The following is a 17,860-nucleotide window of genomic DNA, read 5'->3' as shown; positions in this document are numbered from 1 at the left end:
AGGGGGACCAGCACCGGATGACCGGTGTGGCTTACCGACCGCTAACGAGCGGTGTGTGTCCTCCAGACTCCCTGCCTTGGATCCCCCGGAGCTGCAGAGCTGTTCACTAAGAATCCTCCACCGGCAAAATGCCAAAAAAATGGCTGCCGGAGCTCTCAGGGGAGGAGTGGAGCCGTGGGCGGCGCCAGAAAAGTGCGGGAATCTGGGGTCCCCACAGTGATCAGTGAGGGGGGAGGAAACATGCAGGATGCTCCAGCCCTCACATCCGACGTCAGGTCGGTAATCCCGCCCTTACCCCTGACAGGCAGGCTCGGGGGCGGGATTTTTGCGACTAGGCCGCGATGAAGCCGGGGACTAAATTTGAGACCGCGCCCGACAAGCAGGCACGGTCGGCGCGGAAGTCCACCGGCCTCCTGAATTCAGCAGCCGCCGCGGCTTCCAGGAAGAAGGTGCTCTCCCTGCACAGTCCCCTATGGGGACACAGAGTACCTTTGAGTTGCAGGGCCCGGTCCCTGAGGTTGAAGAGGCTCCGGTCCGGCAGGGTCCCACAGGGGCTGCGGATGGAGCACGGTCCCAGTAAATGGATGACCGCTTAGGATCCCACTTCTCCCAGAGCCGCATAAGGGATGGTGAAGGAGACGGCATGTGGCTCCAGCCTCTGTACCCGCAATGGGTACTTCAACCTTAACAACACCGCCGACGTAGTGGGGTGAGAAGGGAACATGCCGGGGGCCCCGTGGGGGCCCCCTTTTCTTCCAATCGACATAACTAAATTGAGAATGCATGAGTGGATGTGTGCCTCCTTCCACACAAAGCAGAAAACTGAGGAGCCCGTGATCCACGGGAGGGTGTATAGGCATAGGGGAGGGGTTACACTTTTTAAAGTGTAATACTTTGTGTGGCCTCCGGAGGCAGAAGCTATACACCCAATTGTCTGGGTCTCCCAATGGAGCGACAAAGAAAAAAAAAGCTAAATGGGTACTATATGCTAAATATATGACCATGGCTGCAACGTGACTTTCTGAACTAGAACTGAGTGAGGCACAAGTAATATTTGGTGATATGTGCAGATTTCGGCATCAGATTACTCCCCACACTCACTTTATTTTTTTTTCTCTGTACAATCCTTCTACTTGTGCATTAAGACATTACAATGGTTCTAGTTCCCATACTTATCTGCAGCGTTGATGATTAGCGCTTGCTAAGTAGTAGACCAGGTTGGGCACAGCCTTCTGATAACGCTGTCAGAACAACTACACCCCATAAACCTTCACACTCTGATCAGTCACATATTATTCAATACAATGAGCGGAATAAGCTGCTAGATGCTTCTGCAGAAAGAAGTACTGACAATCCAACATGCCCTCTTGTATATACTGATGGCTGCCAGGCTGCTCCTATACACTACAGGACTGGTGGGATCAGACAATGCGTTGCATTTGTCAACATCACAGACAATTTAGGGTCATTGGGACCTACAAACAGGCCGTACACTTTAGATGCCAAATGCTAATTAGGCAGATGGCTTATACCCCGGCGCCGATTGTGCTGGTGTCTTGAATTTGTAGAGGCTAGTAAGCCCCTGCCAGACTGACAAGCCAATAGCCTGATCCTCCTGCCCACGGATATTGTTGTTATAGGGATGTAGGGACTTCTAAACTACCAAGATTTCAGTGGGACCAGCTAATATTACTCTAATGTGTATACTTACACAGCTAGCACTAACTGGACAGCATTAGATTATATTAACCCTTTGCCTAGGTGAAAGGTAAACCCCCCCCAAGTTGTTAATTTAGTCATATATATCCCGGAAAAGGATCCCCTGAATACATGTATTTACAGACATGTGATGACAGATTTCAGGTCTGCTTCCAAGCCTAAGATCAGTTTATGCTCCAACAATAACATTTCTTCGTATTGTATAAGGCCATTACTGAAAAACTCTGGGATCCCCTAAACTAATGTATTATGTAATGGCTTTACTGCAGAGGGTACTTAGGTTTTAAGTGAAGAAATCAAGTTAGAAAGTATACTGACGTCTTCTTCTGGCTCGTTCATTTCGCTCTCATTTCCAGATTGCTCCTCTGTCTCTGCCCCAGCTTCCTCCTCCTCTTCATCATCCTCATACTCTAGAGCTTCTCCTTCAGTAATGGTGTGCTTTGAATCTTTGTCATGCACGAGGCCTGAAGATGAAAAACAAATATTGATACCAGAGAACACTAAAAGAGAAAATACAGAACACGTCAGGAGAGGAGGAGATCAGAGCTGGGGCAGCTAATATGCAACATTACTACAACCAGACTCTACCCCCCACTCCAGCGCCGATGTCACAACCACCCGTCACCTGGCCACTAATTGGCTGCGGGGTCAGTTGACTGGTGGTCCAAAAGTCATGCCTTGCAGTGCAGCAACGATGGAGTTGAGGGAGGACTCTGGTGGGGAATAGAATTTCCTTTCCTTCATTAAGAAGGCTCTGTTAATTTCAAAAGTAAATAAAATAAATACATGGTTGCACCAGCGCTAGGAAGACTTTTTTCCTTCAAAATGTACTGTTTTGCTTTTGTAAGTGGTTTACTTGCACATTAAACTTTAATGCAGTCTGTGGTCATAAATCAACTGAGAGTAGATAAAAAAAAAACCAAAACACGACAGGTAAAAGAAAAACTCCCATTTTATTGTCAGAATGAGCTCACTGATGGAGCCGCAGGTAGCCCATCCTAAAGCCAGTAACAGGTAATGTAACAGAGGCCATAAAAGACAAGCTGTACAAAATTTTAAATGACACATACAAAAATAATTTTTTTGTACTCAAAGATACATTTGTATAAAAAGGGTAAGAAATGTGGGCAACCCATTAAAAGGGAACTTGCCATGTCTCCAAATGCATATATATGGCAAATGTTTAGGTTAATAGCATTCCAATGTTGTCCGGCTGCCTTACTAACCCTATCATGAGGAAATTGATTTTATATTTTTCCCAGGAGCCGCTGGCTTTCAGTCATAGAGGCGCACAGAGAGGCTACAGGCTCTAGCACCTTTGACGGCTTCGCTCTGCAAGGTAAGCTGTCAATCAAAGTGTCTGTGCGAGCATTTGGGACGGGACATGCTCCAGGTAAGGGATACTTACAATTGCATTAGTGATAAATATTGGGTTTCTTTTAACCCAATAATGAATGACAAGCTCTCTAAATAAGACTATCCTTGTAAATGTAAAGAAGACAAAGTATAAACTAGAATAAACAGAGCGTCTACCCATAATTGTGGGAAAGAGGTGGAAAGAATTGCAAGTAATTATTCTTGCCACATAAACCTCCAGGTAATTGGTAATGTAATAATCCTGACTGTGTTTACTTATATTTCTTGTGGTGACAAAATATTCCCTGGAACAGCTCCGGTAAAGCTCAATAAGGGTGAAGAACTTAAAGGAAACGCTACCGTGGACAAGGAAAAGAAAATGGTGAGAACATTCCCAGGTCTGTCATCAATAGATCATTGTACTGAAAAGAGTTTCCATTTTTCTACATTCTTCAAAAGATAACGCAGAATTAAAAGGGAAATTGTCCCCACCAGAAATACTATGCACGGCACATATAGGGGTAATCTGCAAGCAAATGGTGTTTAAACATTGCTTGTCAGCCTTACTGGAGCGGCAGATAGAGGCGGAAAATTACGTTTCTGGTCATCGGGGCGGTGCAAGGAACAATGACAGCTCGTTATACTGTGAGTGTAGCTGTAATCACTCAACGGCATATTGACTGACAGCCAGCTCCGCAGTGTATGTGTGCAGACTCTCAAAGTGTCAGGCAGTGATTACAGTCACACTCACTGTGTGCCGAGCAGTGACTGTAACCACTGCCTGCACCGCTCCAATGACTGCAGGGAGGATATAACACTCTGTAGCTGCTGATATAGTAAAGCAGCCAAGCAATGGTTAAATGCTATTTACCAGATGATTAGCACAATATCTGCATGTAAACCGCATTTGTGGAGGTGACCAGTTCCCTTTAAAAGGGAATCTGTCACCAGGTTTTTGCTCCCCCATCTGAGATCAGCATAATGTAGAGACAGAGACCCTGATTCCAGCGATGTGTCACTTACTGAGCTGTCTGCTGTCATTTTGATAAAATCAATGTTTTCTCTGCTGCAGATCTAGCAGTTATACAGAGCTCATGAATATGCTGGACTACCTGGCAGCACGCCAAGTAGTCCTCTAATGATAATCTACTGCTGATTAATCAGCGATTTTATTCAAACTACACTAAGCAGCCCGGTAAGTGACACACCACTTGAAACAGGGTCTCTGTCGCTACATTGTGCTGCTCTCAGATTAGATGGCAAAAACCTGGTGACAGATTCCCTTTAATGGATAACATTTTCCATAACTGAAAAAGTATTCTAAACTGCTCACCTAGTTTTACCAGAAACTCTCGCTCCAGATCTTGGACTTGTCGGACAGCTTCGGTTAAGGAGGTGCACAGTTTCATCTTCGGCCTCAGCAGCTCCAAGGTGTCACTTATCATATAGTCAATGTCTATAGGAAATGGGTGATCTTTTGTCCATACATCCAGGCTTTTTTTCCACCAGACATAGCGCTAGAAATGTAAATAAAATAAAGCCAATCATGGTAAAGCACATCATTCAAAAACAAATGTGTTGAAATAAAACACTACAAGAATGTTTGTTTCACAGTCGATTTTTAGTGTGTGCATCCAAAAAACCAATGCTTAGGAACGACCCCTTACTTTGGAGGCATTATGTCCCTCATGCTGAGCAGCTGACTATGCAGCGCCCAGTAAGGAGCAGAGCAGGTTCTCAGGAGCAGAACAGTGTGTGAAGACAGCCGGTGTTTTTCCAAAAATAAGACCTCCCCCAAAAATAAGCCCTAGCAGGGAATTTCGGCATTTTTGGAGCAAGGTTTAAATATAAGCCAAAGTCGCGGTTCAATAATGAAGTGTCCGTGCAGCTAAAAAAGTTAAAGATACTATTGGACACTTTATTATAGACAGCAGGCACCCGCAATCACACTCACCAGACGCCGAGCAGAGGACCTGCAGTGATAGCACACACGTCAGATGACACACACACACACACACACACACACGTCAGACGGCACACCCACACACCTGTCAGATCTCACACACAAATCACCCATCAGATCTCACACATCAGATCACACCCACAACCACCCATAAGACTGCACACTCACACTCGCCACATCCAGCGATGCTGATTTCTTCTGGCCGGCAGCATCCTGAGACGCAGTGCGGTGGAAATCAAGGCCTTGCGCCTGCGGATGGAATGCTGACAGGACCTGGGATGCGTAACTTCCACCTATCTGTCCCTCCGGCCGGAGGCATTCTGTACCGCTGAATGTGGTGAGTGACTAGTGAGTGTGTGCGCGCGCGATATGATCGGTGCTTGTGTGTGATCTGTATGTGTACAAGTGTGGTTGCAATCTGATGTATGAGTGTCAGCCAAAATCGGGGGATGCAGCATGGAGCTTACCTGCTGGGCGTGCCCGCCGAAGACCGAAGGGAGAACCTGGGAGCCACGCAAATGTCCGGGGTCTGGTAAGTATAAGTCTCCTGGGAAAAGGGGGTGGTGGGGTGGTGTATGCCTTTTCTTTTTTTTTTGGGAGGGGGGGGGTATTCTCCAAGAATAAGACCCACTCCAAAAATAAGCCCTAGCACTTTCTTGGGGGAAAAGTATAAAACGGTCTCATTTTTGGAAAAACACAGTATACACCCTCACCCTGTAATAGAGGGACATGCAAGGAATGCTCAGTTGGTGAGGGGGGGGGGAAGCACAGCGTTGGGTAAGAACGGAAAATACAAAATAACTACTTCTAACCAATAGTGGTATGACCTGGAGAGCAGTCACACATATGTAGGTAATTTGTGTGTTTTTTTAGAAGCTTGGGAATTCCCTTTAACAATGTTTTTATATCAGTAGGCTCTTCAAGAAAGTAAACAGATGCAGCAACGTGTCATACCTGGAAATAAACAAGGAAGCAATCAAGCTTGCGTTTGCTAGATCCTCTGTCAAAATACTGGCCACAGGTATCAAGGATGGTGCATACCAATCTGATACGGAACAAGTGCTCGGGGGGATCGAGGAGACTGGAGCTGCCATCCGAGTTAACACCAAAGGATATAAAGGAATACAGTGTACGGAATATGACCGCCGATTCCACCATTCTATAGTTGTACAGTTCTCCTAGGAATTTAGCACTGCTGATTCGGCGTTGGTTAAATTTTGGCTGATTAACCTTTTAAAGCAGAAAAAAAAACTATTTTTAGCAGAAGACAACTGGTTTATACTCATTAGCATATTAAATATTTAGATTTTATTTTAAACTGTGATCCTCAAGGTTCACTACACCATCCCCCTTTTGTCATTGTTGAGGTCAGAATGTTTATTACCTCCATCCCTAGACGAATGTCTTCTAATACGCCATCAACCACATGGATCCCAACATCCTCTTGATACAGCACAAGGCCAGCGAGCAGGTTGGCGACACAGTGGATACTGTTGTACTTCACATTCCAAATGTTGATCATGCAGCAAATGACATAATCTTTTACTTCAGAGTCCTGCCAAGACAGCTTCCTCATTTGCCGCAAAACCTAAAAAAGAGGAACCCCATAACCAATATTTAAGAGAAAAACTTTTAAACCTAGTGCAGTATTAAAAGATTTTTCAAGCACAATGTGGATTGGATCCAAAATGTAACCATGAATGTCTATTCTTTTACTCCATCCAAAGCCCCCTTCAGACATCTGTGACTTAACCCCTTCACGCCCGGCCGATTTTTCGCTTTCCGTTTTTTTTTCGCCATTCTTCCGAGAGATGTAACTTTTTATTTTTCAGTCAGTCAATGTGGTCATATGAGGTCTCATTTTGCGGAACGAGCTGTACTTTTAAATGAAACCATAAGTTTAACTATATAGTGTACAGGAAAACTGCAAAAAAAAATCCAAATGCGGAAAAGTTGCAAAAAAAGTGCGATATCACTATTGTTTTTGAGATATTTTATTCACTGTTCACTATATGGTAAAACTGATGTGTGGGTGTGATGCCTTAGATCAGTGCGAGTTCGTAGACCAACATGTATGGGTTTACCTTTATATAAGGGGTTAAAAAAAAAAAAAATCAGACGTTTGTCCAAAAAAAGTGGCGCACGTTTTACGCCATATTCAGTGACCCGTAGCATTCTCATTTTTCGGTATCTATGGCTCAGTGATTGCTTATTTTTTGCGTCTCAGACTGCCGTATTTAAGTGTACCATTTTTGCGCAGATGCTACATTTTGATCGCTTGTTATTGCATTTTGCGCAAAAAAGAGAATTTTGTTTACTTACCGTAAATTCTTTTTCTTATAGTTCCGTCTTGGGAGACCCAGACCTTGGGTGTTTAGCTTCTGCCTCCGGAGGACACACAAAGTACTACACCTAAAAGTGTAGCTCCTCCCTCTGAGCTTATACACCCCCTGGTGAGCCAGTCGCAGCCAGTTTAGTGCAAAAGCTGAAGGAGAATAGCCACCCACAAGTAGAACAGAGCAAGAGCCAGAACAACCGGAGACTCTGTCCACGACAACAGCCGGTGAAAACACGCGGAACAAGGAAATTGCCAACAGGCAACAGGGAGGGTGCTGGGTCTCCCAAGACGTAACTATAAGAAAAAGAATTTACGGTAAGTAAACAAAATTCTCTTTTTCTTTATCGTTCCTTTGGGAGACCCAGACCGTGGGACGTTCCAAAGCAGTCCCTGGGTGGGAAATAAACAGAAAAAACTAAGTAGGCAGAACCTAACTTCACAAATGGGCGACCGCCGCCTGAAGGATCCGTCTGCCCAAGCTCGCATCTGCCGAAGAATGAGCAAGCACTTTGTAGTGCTTCGAAAAGGTATGCAGGCTAGCCCAAGTGGCAGCCTGACAGACTTGTTGAGCCGTAGCCTGGTGCCTAAAAGCCCAAGAGGCACCGACAGCTCTGGTCGAGTGTGCTTTGATCCCCGGCGGGGGAGGCGCCTGCGTACTCTGATAGGCGTCCGAAATGGTCGACCTAATCCAACGAGCTAAGGTCGGCTTAGAAGCTGGGAAGCCCTTGCGCCGACCTGTGGTTAGCACAAAAAGAGAGGTGCAGCGCCTAACAGCAGCGGTGCGAGACACATAGATCCGGAGAGCACGCACCAGATCTAGAGTATGTAGAGCTTTTTCAAAGCGATGAACAGGGGCCGGACAGAAGGAAGGTAAGGTAATGTCCTGGTTAAGGTGGAAGGGAGAGACCACCTTAGGAAGAAAGTCCGGAGTCGGACGGAGAACCACCTTGTCTTGATGAAAGACTAAAAAAGGTGACTCCGAGGAGAGCGCAGCCAAATCAGAGACTCTCCTGAGAGAAGTTATGGCAACCAGAAAGGCCACTTTCTGTGAAAGACGATACAAAGAAACCTCCCTAAGAGGCTCAAAGGGGGGTTTCTACAAGACCGTGGGAACCAAGTTAAGGTCCCAGGGGTCCAAGGGCCGCCGGTAAGGCGGAATGATGTGAGACGCGCCCTGCATGAAGGTGTGGACCTGAGCCAGCTGAGAGAGACGCCGCTGGAACAGAACTGACAGAGCCGAAACTTGTCCCTTGAGAGAGTTGAGGGACAGTCCTAGCTGCAGACCGGACTGTAGAAAAGACAGGAGAGTCGGCAAGGAGAATGGCCAAGGAGGATGGCCGGTAGAGCGACGCCAGGACAGGAAAATTTTCCAAGTCCTGTGATAGATCTTAGCGGAGGAAGACTTGCGGGCCCGAGTCATAGTGGAGATGACTTCAGGGGGAATACCAGAAGCCGTCAAAATCCAGGACTCAAGAGCCACGCCGTCAATTTGAGTGCCGCAGAATTCGGGCGGAAAAACGGACCTTGCGAGAGTAGGTCTGGACAGTCCGGGAGATGCCACGGCATCTCTACGGACAGTTGGAGCAGGTCCGGATACCAAGCTCGCCTGGGCCAGTCCGGTGCAATGAGGATGACTCGACAACCCTACATTCTGATCTTGCGCAGGACTCTGGGCAAGAGAGCTAGAGGGGGAAACACGTAGGACAGACGAAACTGGGACCAGTCCTGAACCAGAGCGTCCGTGGCGAAGGCCTGAGGATCGTGGGAGCGAGCCACATAAACAGGAACTTTGTTGTTGTGACGGGATGCCATTAGGTCCACGTCCGGAGTGCCCCATTTGCGGCAAATCGACTGAAATACTGCCGGGTGCAGGGACCACTCGCCACCGTCCACGCCTGGGATGTGGACTGCGGATATGGTGGACCTGGAGTCCTCCGCCCATTGAAGAATGCGTTGTACCTCCATCATTGCCAGGCGGCTGCGTGTCCCGCCTTGATGGTTGATGTAGGCAACCGCTGTCGCGTTGTCTGACTGGACTCGAATGTGTCTGCCCGCCAGCAGGTGGCGAAATGCTAGGAGAGCTAGAAGCACGGCTCTGGTTTCCAGCACATTGATTGAAAGGGCTGACTCGGACGGAGTCCAAGTGCCCTGTGCTCTGTGGTGGAGACATACCGCTCCCCAGCCGGATAGACTGGCATCCGTGGTGAGAATCACCCAGGACGGGGCCAGGAAGGAGCGCCCTTGGGACAGGGAGAGGGGCCGAAGCCACCACTGAAGAGAGCTCTTGGTCCGTGGCGACAGAGCCACTAACTTGTGTAAGGAGGAAGGCCGCTTGTCCCAACAGCGGAGAATGTCCAGCTGCAGGGGGCGCAGATGGAACTGGGCAAAGGGAACAGCCTCCATGGACGCCACCATTTGACCCAGCACCTGCATCAGACACCTGAGGGTATAACGGCGGGGCCTCAGGAGAGAGCGCACCGCCAACTGGAGCGACAGCTGTTTGTTTAAGGGCAACTTCACAAGTGCCGGCAAAGTCTCGAACTGCATCCCTAGGTACGTGAGACTCTGGGTCGAAGTCAGAGTGGATTTGGGAAGATTGACAAGCCACCCGAATTGGGCTAGAGTGGCGAGAGTGAGCGAGACACTCCGCTGACAGTCTACGCTGGATGGAGCCTTGACTAGAAGGTCGTCCAGGTAAGGGAGCACTGCCAACCCCTGGAAGTGCAGAACCGCAATCACTGCTGCCATGACCTTGGTGAATACCCGAGGGGCCGTGGCTAACCAGAAGGGGAGAGCCACGAATTGGAAATGATCTTCTCCTATTGCAAAGCGTAGCCAACGCTGGTGTGAAACTGCAATTGGCACATGTAGATAGGCATCTCTGATGTCGATGGACGCCAGGAAACCCCTTGGGTCATTGAGGCAATGACTGATGGCAGAGACTCCATGCGAAAGTGCCGCACCCGAACATGCTTGTTGAGAAGCTTGAGATCCAGGATGGGGCGTAAGGTACCGTCCTTTTTGGGAACTAGGAAGAGGTTTGAGTAAAAACCTCTGAACCGTTCCCGGGCGGGAACTGGTACAATTACTCCGTTGGCCTGCAAGGCTGCCACGGCCTGTGAGAAGGCGGCGGCCTTGGAGCAGGGGGGAGTTGAGAGAAAAAAAATCTGTTTGGCGGGCTGGAAGAGAATTCTATCCTGTAGCCGTGAGAGATGATATCTCTCACCCACTGATCGGAGACTTGTTGAAACCAAGCGTCGCCAAAGTGGGAGAGCCTGCCACCGACTAAGGACGTTGCTGGAGCGGACAGAGAGTCACGAGGAGGCTGCCTTAGTGGCAGGACCTCCTGCGGTCTTCTGTGGACGCGCTTTTGAGCGCCAGTTGGATTTCAGGTCCTTAGCTGAGTTAGCGGACTAGGCGGAAGGCTTAGAGGACGACCAGTTGGAGGAACGAAAGGAGCGAAACCTCGACTGAATCCTACCCTGGGCAGGTTTCCTGGTCTTTGTTTGTGGCATGGAAGTACTCTTCCCGCCAGTAGCTTCTTTAATAATTTCATCCACCTGTTCACCGAACAGCCGGGAACCAGCAAAAGGAAGCCCAGCAAGGTACTTCTTTGAAGAAGCATCTGCCTTCCACTCTCGAAGCCACAAGATCCTGCGGATAATGAGGGAATTAGCCGAAGCCACCGCAGTGCGGTGAGAAGCCTCTAGCATGGCAGACATGGCATAAGAAGAAAAAGCTGAAGCTTGAGAAGTTAAGGCAATCATCTCGGGCATAGATTCTCTGGTTAGGGAATGCATCTCCTCTAGAGAAGCAGAGATGGCTTTGAGGGCCCACACTGCTGCAAAAGTTGGGGAAAACGCGGCCCCCACCGCTTCATACACGGATTTGGCCAGAAGGTCAATCTGACGGTCAGTGGCATCCCTAAGGGAAGTGCCATCAGCCACCGACAACGGTCCGGGCTGAGAGCCTAGACACCGGAGGGTCTACCTTTGGGGAGTGAGCCCACTCCTTGACCACCTCAGGTGGAAAGGGGAAACTGTGATCAGAACCACGCTTTGGGAAGCGTTTGTCAGGACAGGCCCTGGGTTTGGTCACAGCAGTTTGAAAACTGGAGTGGTTAAAGAACACACTCTTTACTCTCTTAGGCGAGGTAAACTGGTGTTTTTCTGCCAGAGAGGGTTGCTCCTCTGATACTGGCGGAGTGAGATCCAGTACAGAATTAATGGAAGCAATCAAGTCACTAAGTTCTGAGTCACCCTCGGAAAGATCAATGGGGCACATGGAGTTAGCCTCCGACCCCCCTGTAAAGGCATCCTCCTCATCCTGCGAGTCAGCTCTTGAATCAGAGCCGCGGGATGAGGAGGGAGAGGAAACCCTGCGGAGCCTCTTAGGAGGACGGGGTCTGTGCCCTGATGATGAATCCTCTGTGAGTTCCAGTGGACGGAGGTCAGAGGATAGGGATCCTAAAGGACCCTTAGCAAGAACATTAGAGGCACCCTGTGAAGGGGGCTGATGCATATTCATCAAAGTCCTGGACAGAAGTCCCATGGACTCAGCAAATGACTGGGAGATAGACCTAGAGAAGGACTCTACCCAGGCCGTGGGTTCAGCCACAGGTGCAGAAGCAGCCTGAGAGACCACTGGGGGTGAGACTCCAGGCTGTGGCACCTCCAAGTTAGAGCAGACATCACAATGTGGATAGGTGCTCGGTTCAGGCAGCAGGAGCTTACATGCAGCACATGCAGCATAAAGCTTTGGAGCCTTGCTCCTCGTGTGAGACATGCTGCTGGAGTGGGGAAAACAGCTCCTACCAAAGAGAATGAACCCCAGGGAGTGTATTCCGAGGTCCACAACCAGAGACCAGCTGTGGCTTACCAGACCGCTGGAAGCGGTGTTGTGTGCCCTCCAGATCCCGAAGCCCAGACTCCCAATGCACAGCACCTCAGCAGGGATGCAGAGTGCAGGATGGCCCAGCGCAGAGTGAACCCTGTCCAAGAAAATGGCCGCTGGAGCGAAGAGAGGGGGCGGGACAGGGGCGTCCCTGTAGGAAAGCGGGATCTGGAGGGCCATAGAGACCTGCAGGGGAGGAGTCACGCACAAGCAGTGGGGAGTGTCCCTCCCCTGTGCAGGACGGCCGCCGGGAGGAGCCGTGCCTGTCCCTCTGCATGAGTGACATGCGAGGGCAGGTAACAGAAACAAGGCCTCCGGCGAAGCCGGGGCCTACATTTGAGCAGCAAGGCCGACACACAGGCACCATCGGCGCGGTTCTCGGGCGAAAGCCAGAGGACCCGCCGGAAATGCCAAAACAAATACAGCAAACACACTCTCCCCATACAATAAAGGACATAGACCCCCAACATATGAACGTCTCAGGTACTTAGCTGCTGAGATGCAGGGCCAGGTCCCTGGGGATGAGTGCTCCGGTCCAGCAGGGTGCTGAAGGGGCTGTGGACGGAGACCGGTCTCCTGCCAGGCATGGAGACCTCGCTGGCTCCCACTTCAATCCAGAGCCCAGGAGGAATGGTGAAGGAGCACGGCATGTAAGGCTCCAGCCTTGGAAATCAACCTTACAACACCGCCGACACAGTGGGGTGAGAAGGGATATGCCGGGAGTCGAGACGTGGACCCGCACTTCTTCAAACTTTATCCAAAAGAAAAATCATATGAGAATGCATGTGTGGATGTATGCCTCCTGAACACAAAGCGATAAACTGGCTGTGACTGGCTCACCAGGGGGTGTATAAGCTCAGAGGGAGGAGCTACACTTTTACGTGTAGTATTTTGTGTGTCCTCCGGAGGCAGAAGCTAAACACCTAAGGTCTGGGTCTCCCAAAGGAACGATAAAGAAATTCGTAGCGACCAAAAAACTTAATTTTGGCGTTTGGAATTTTTTTGCCGCTACGCAGTTTACTGATCAGATTAATTGATTTTATATTTTGATAGATCGGGCATTTCTGAACGCAGAGATACCAAATATGTGTATATTTATTTTTTTAACCTTTTAATTTTCAATGGGGCGAAAGGGGGGTGATTTGAACTTTGTTTTTTTTATTTAATTTTTCAAAACATTTTTTTAACTTTTTTTTATTTTACTAGTCCCCCTAGGGGGCTATAGCGATCAGCAATCCGATCGCTCTGCCCTATCTGCTGATCACAGCTACACAGCTGTAAACAGTAGATATACTCGTTTTCTGCCTCACCAGCTCCGGGTCGGGTGAAACCGAAAGTAATTCATGTGAGCTATAGGAGTCATCACATGACCCTGTGCTACCATGAGAACCACCGGAAGTCACATGATCACGTCATGTGACTTCCGGTATCGGCCGGTGAGTAAATGTTTACCGCCGATGTCGTTATAATTGCGCTGTCACATATTGACAGCGCCATTTAAGGGGTTAAACAGCATGAGCAGATAACGATTCTGCTCATACCTGGCAGGCACACATCTCAGCTGTGAAAATCAGCTGAGATGTGCGCCGATCGCGGCAAGCTGCCGGCAGCAGACTGCGGGCAGTGACACTGACCGCTAGGATGCAATATTACTGCCTGCAGTCGTTAAGGGGTTAATGGTAAGAGGTGTTCAGCAATTTTCATCAGTATCGGTTTTTACCATCAGATTTTCATCAGTGGTTTTCATATTTGAAAAAAATAAAAGTACAAAGCTACTCCGACTCATTGCAATGTTAAAGGGAACCTGTCAGGTCAGATAATGCTATTAACCTGCATGTTACTTGCATTAGAAAAGTGCCCGGGTACTAGGAGAAAATTAACTTCATTCCTCCAGGGAGCCGTTGGCTTTCACTCATACAGGCGTGCCTTTGCGCCTACAGTTTGCACGCACGACAATAATTGACAGCTTGCTGTGCAGTGTATAAATGCAGGAGTCGGCTGTCAGTCAAATTTTTGGGGCGTGCTTACAGCCACCGCTCACTATGTACTGAGCGATAACTGCAGCTGCACTGGCACGCCTGTATGACTGAAAGCCAGTGACTTAGAGGAAGAATATAGTTAATTTTCTTTCTGGAGCCATGCTTTCAATATGGGAACCTTTCTAACACTATTATGCTGCAGATTAACCTTATATCTGCAGGTGAATAATGTTATCCGACCTGACAGGTTCCCTTTAATCACAGGCATCACACTTTTTTTCACAGACCTATAGTATGGGTGACTTTGATCCGTAACTCAGAACAAAAACGGACATAGCAGCGTGATTTTTTTGCAGTCCTCAAACCACAAAAAAAACCAAAAACATTGACATGTGAACAGTCCCATAGATTATAATAGGTACCTGGTGTACCAATGAAAAACACAGATATAAAAACACATACATGACACACAAATGTCTAAATGAGAACTAAAACTGTACAAAAATCACTCTCGTCCATGTACTTCGCCTGGTACCACAACACTGGCGGCCCAGCAAGCATCTTGGAACGTTAGTTCTACTGACCTGCAGCGAGGGATCAGAGACCATAGATATTGATGGCCTAGACTAGGACAGACCGTTAATGTCATATTCTGGAAAACCCATTCACTATACACTGTCTATATTGAAATGCTATCTTGAATCTACAAAGCTCAATGAATGTCCTACCTTTTCTGTTGTAACTTTGGAAAGATCTTTGTACAGCAGTTTCCTAATGTACTCCTGCAGAGGGGGCCTTTTCTTTTTAACAGTCTTCTCAGCTGGAGGCGGATTACAGTAATAGTAGGCATTCTCCACCATTGTTACATATCTGGCATCCAAATGCATGGCTTGCTTTTTGCGCATCATTTGTTCCTAAAAAATAAAATAAAGAATTCATAAAATCAATGAAAGACACATCTATGCATCATATATCAATTGACACAGTTTTGTATCTTGACAAGTGAAAATAGTTTGGGTCTCAAAACACTACATACATAGTAATATAAGAAATTGAAAAGTAGAATATACATAGTATATTACACCCCTCACATTTTTGTAAACGTTTTAACATATGTTTTCAGGGAACACTGGAGATATGACTATTTGGTACAATGTACAGTAGTCAGTGTACAGCTTGTATTTGTATAAGTGGAAATTTGGAGTGCCCTCTAAATAACTCAACACAGCCATTAAGGTCTAAACTACTGACGACAAAGCGAGTACACCTAAGTGAAAGTGCGCAAAACTAAGCCAAAGTGTAAAAACTTTGTGTGACCACCATTATTTTCAAGAAATGCATTAACTCTCTTGGGAATGGAGTTCATTAGAGCTTCAAAAGGAGCCACTGGACTCCTGTTCCATTCTCCATGACAACATCACGGAGTTGCTGGATGTTAGAGCCCTTGAGCTTCTCCATCTTCCATATGAGGATGCCCCACAGATGCTCAACAGGGCTTAGGAGACATACTTGGCCAGTCCAGTAAGCTTTACTCTCCTGTTTTTGCCCCACAAGGCACTGGTCGTCTTGGAGGTGTGTTTGGGGTTCTAACCATGTTGGAACACTGTCCTGTGGCCCAGTTTCTGAAGGGAGGGGGATCATACTCTGCTTCATGTCACAGTACATGTTGGCCTTCATGGTTCCCTCATTGAACTGCAGCTCCTCACAGCCAGCAGCACTCATGCAGCCCCCAAATCATGACACTCTCACCACAATGCTTGACTGTAGGCAAGACAGGCTTGTCTTTGTACTCCCCACCTACTTGCTTCCACACATGCTTGACACCATCTGAAAAGAGCAAGTTTATCTTGTCTCCTCAGACCACAGAAAATGGTTCCAGTAACCCATGTCATTAGCCTGCTTTTCTTCAGCAAACGGTTTGTGGGCTTTCTTGTGAATCATCTTTAGAAAAAATCTGCCTTCTGGGATAACGGCTGTGCAGACCAATTTGATGTATTGTGCAGTGTATGGTCTAAGCACTGACGGGCTGATCTCCCACCCTATAACCTCTGCAGCAGTGCTGGCAGCATTTATACATCCAAGTTAAAAAGATAAACTCTGGATATGACGCTGAGCACATGCACCCAACTTCTTCAATTGACTATGGCAAGGCCTGTGATTAAACCGCTATATGATCTTTGCTATTGTGCTGCAGCTACGTTTCAGGGTGTGGACAATCTTTGTATAGCCTATGCCATCTTTATGTAGAGCAACAACTTTTTTTTTTTCTTTTTTTCAGATTCTCAGAGGATTCTTTGCCATGAGGTGCCATGTTGAACTTTCAGTGACCAGTATGAGTGTGTGTGAGCGATAACACCAAATTTAGCACAACTACTCCTCATTCACACCTGACATCTTGTAACACTAATGAATCGCATGACAAAAAGGGAGGGAAAATAGCTAATTGGGCACCATTTGGCCATTTCCACTTAGAGGTGTACTCACTTTCATTGTCAAAATGGTTGTGTATTGAGTTATTTTGAGAGCACTCCAAAATTACACTGTTATACAAGCTGTACACTGACTACCTTACATTGTATCAAATGGGCCCATCTTCAGTGTTGTCCTATGAAAAGATATAATAAAATATTTACAAAAAATGTGTGGGTGTACTTAATTTTGTGATATACTTTAAATACACATTTCAGCTGGAACGCTAACACTGGATACTGAAAATAAATGCATAGTCCTGCAATTGAAGAAATGAGAAAACATCCAAGGTGAGTCTACTCGAAAGGTTAATATAGAAAACGATCCTTTAACCCCTTAACGACCGCGGGCAGTAAAATTACGTCCTAGCGGTCATAACATTATTGCCCGCGGTCTGCCGGCGGCAGCATGCCGCGATCGGCGCACATCTCAGCTGATATGCACAGCTGAGATGTGTGCCTGCTATGCATGAGCAGAATCGTTATATGCTCGTGCCATTTAACCCCTGTAATGGCGCTGTCAATATGTGACAGCGCCATTATAAACGCATTTGCGGTAAAGTTTTACTTACCGCCCGATACCGGAAGTCACGTGACATGATCACGTGACTTCCGGTGGTTGTCATGGTAGCACAGGGTCATGTGATGACCCCTGTGCTAGACATGAACCACTTTCACTTTCGCTTTGTACAGAGGCCAGGGAAGCAGGAAGTGCACGTATCTGCTGTTTACAGCTGTGTAGCTGTGATCAGCAGATAGCGATCAGCAATCCAATCACTCTGCACTATAGCCCCCTAGGGGGACTAGTAAAATAAAAAAAAAAAAAAAAAGTAAAAATTTTTTTAAAAAATTAAAAAAAACCCCAAAACCTAAAAGTTCAAATCACCCCCATTTCAATCCATTGAAAATTAAAGGGTTAAAAAAAAAACCCAAAAACGGATTTTTGTATACTCACCGTAAAATCGTTTTCTCTTAGCCATCATTGGGGGACACAGGACCATGGGTGTTATACTGCTTATCCATAGGAGGACACTAAGTAGATGCAAAAGCATAGCTCCTCCTCTGCAGTATACACCCCCTGGTCAGGCCAGGCAGCCTCAGTTTTAGTACACGAGCCGTAGGAGGAAAAAAAAAAATATCAGTA

At 47.3% G+C, this 17,860-nt stretch overlaps 1 protein-coding gene across 3 annotated transcripts in view; it reads right to left on the bottom strand.

The window, feature by feature from the left end:
• The window catches only part of UPF2 (UPF2 regulator of nonsense mediated mRNA decay), a 224,149-nt gene that overhangs the window by 62,290 nt on the left and 143,999 nt on the right, over positions 1 to 17,860 (bottom strand). For all 3 annotated transcript variants that reach the window (XM_075345277.1, XM_075345275.1, XM_075345276.1), the window contains exons 12-16: positions 14,977 to 15,162; positions 6,423 to 6,626; positions 5,993 to 6,268; positions 4,409 to 4,592; positions 2,038 to 2,183 (exon numbers count right to left, since the gene is read on the bottom strand). In XM_075345277.1, coding sequence (XP_075201392.1) covers positions 2,038 to 2,183; positions 4,409 to 4,592; positions 5,993 to 6,268; positions 6,423 to 6,626; positions 14,977 to 15,162 — 996 coding nt within the window. The remainder of the gene's footprint in view (positions 1 to 2,037; positions 2,184 to 4,408; positions 4,593 to 5,992; positions 6,269 to 6,422; positions 6,627 to 14,976; positions 15,163 to 17,860) is intronic.

The sequence above is a fragment of the Anomaloglossus baeobatrachus genome, chromosome 4, assembly GCF_048569485.1.
Source record: "Anomaloglossus baeobatrachus isolate aAnoBae1 chromosome 4, aAnoBae1.hap1, whole genome shotgun sequence".
NCBI lineage: Eukaryota > Metazoa > Chordata > Amphibia > Anura > Aromobatidae > Anomaloglossus > Anomaloglossus baeobatrachus.
Note: the sequence above shows the minus strand (reverse complement) of the source record. Positions and strands in the feature narration are given on the sequence as shown.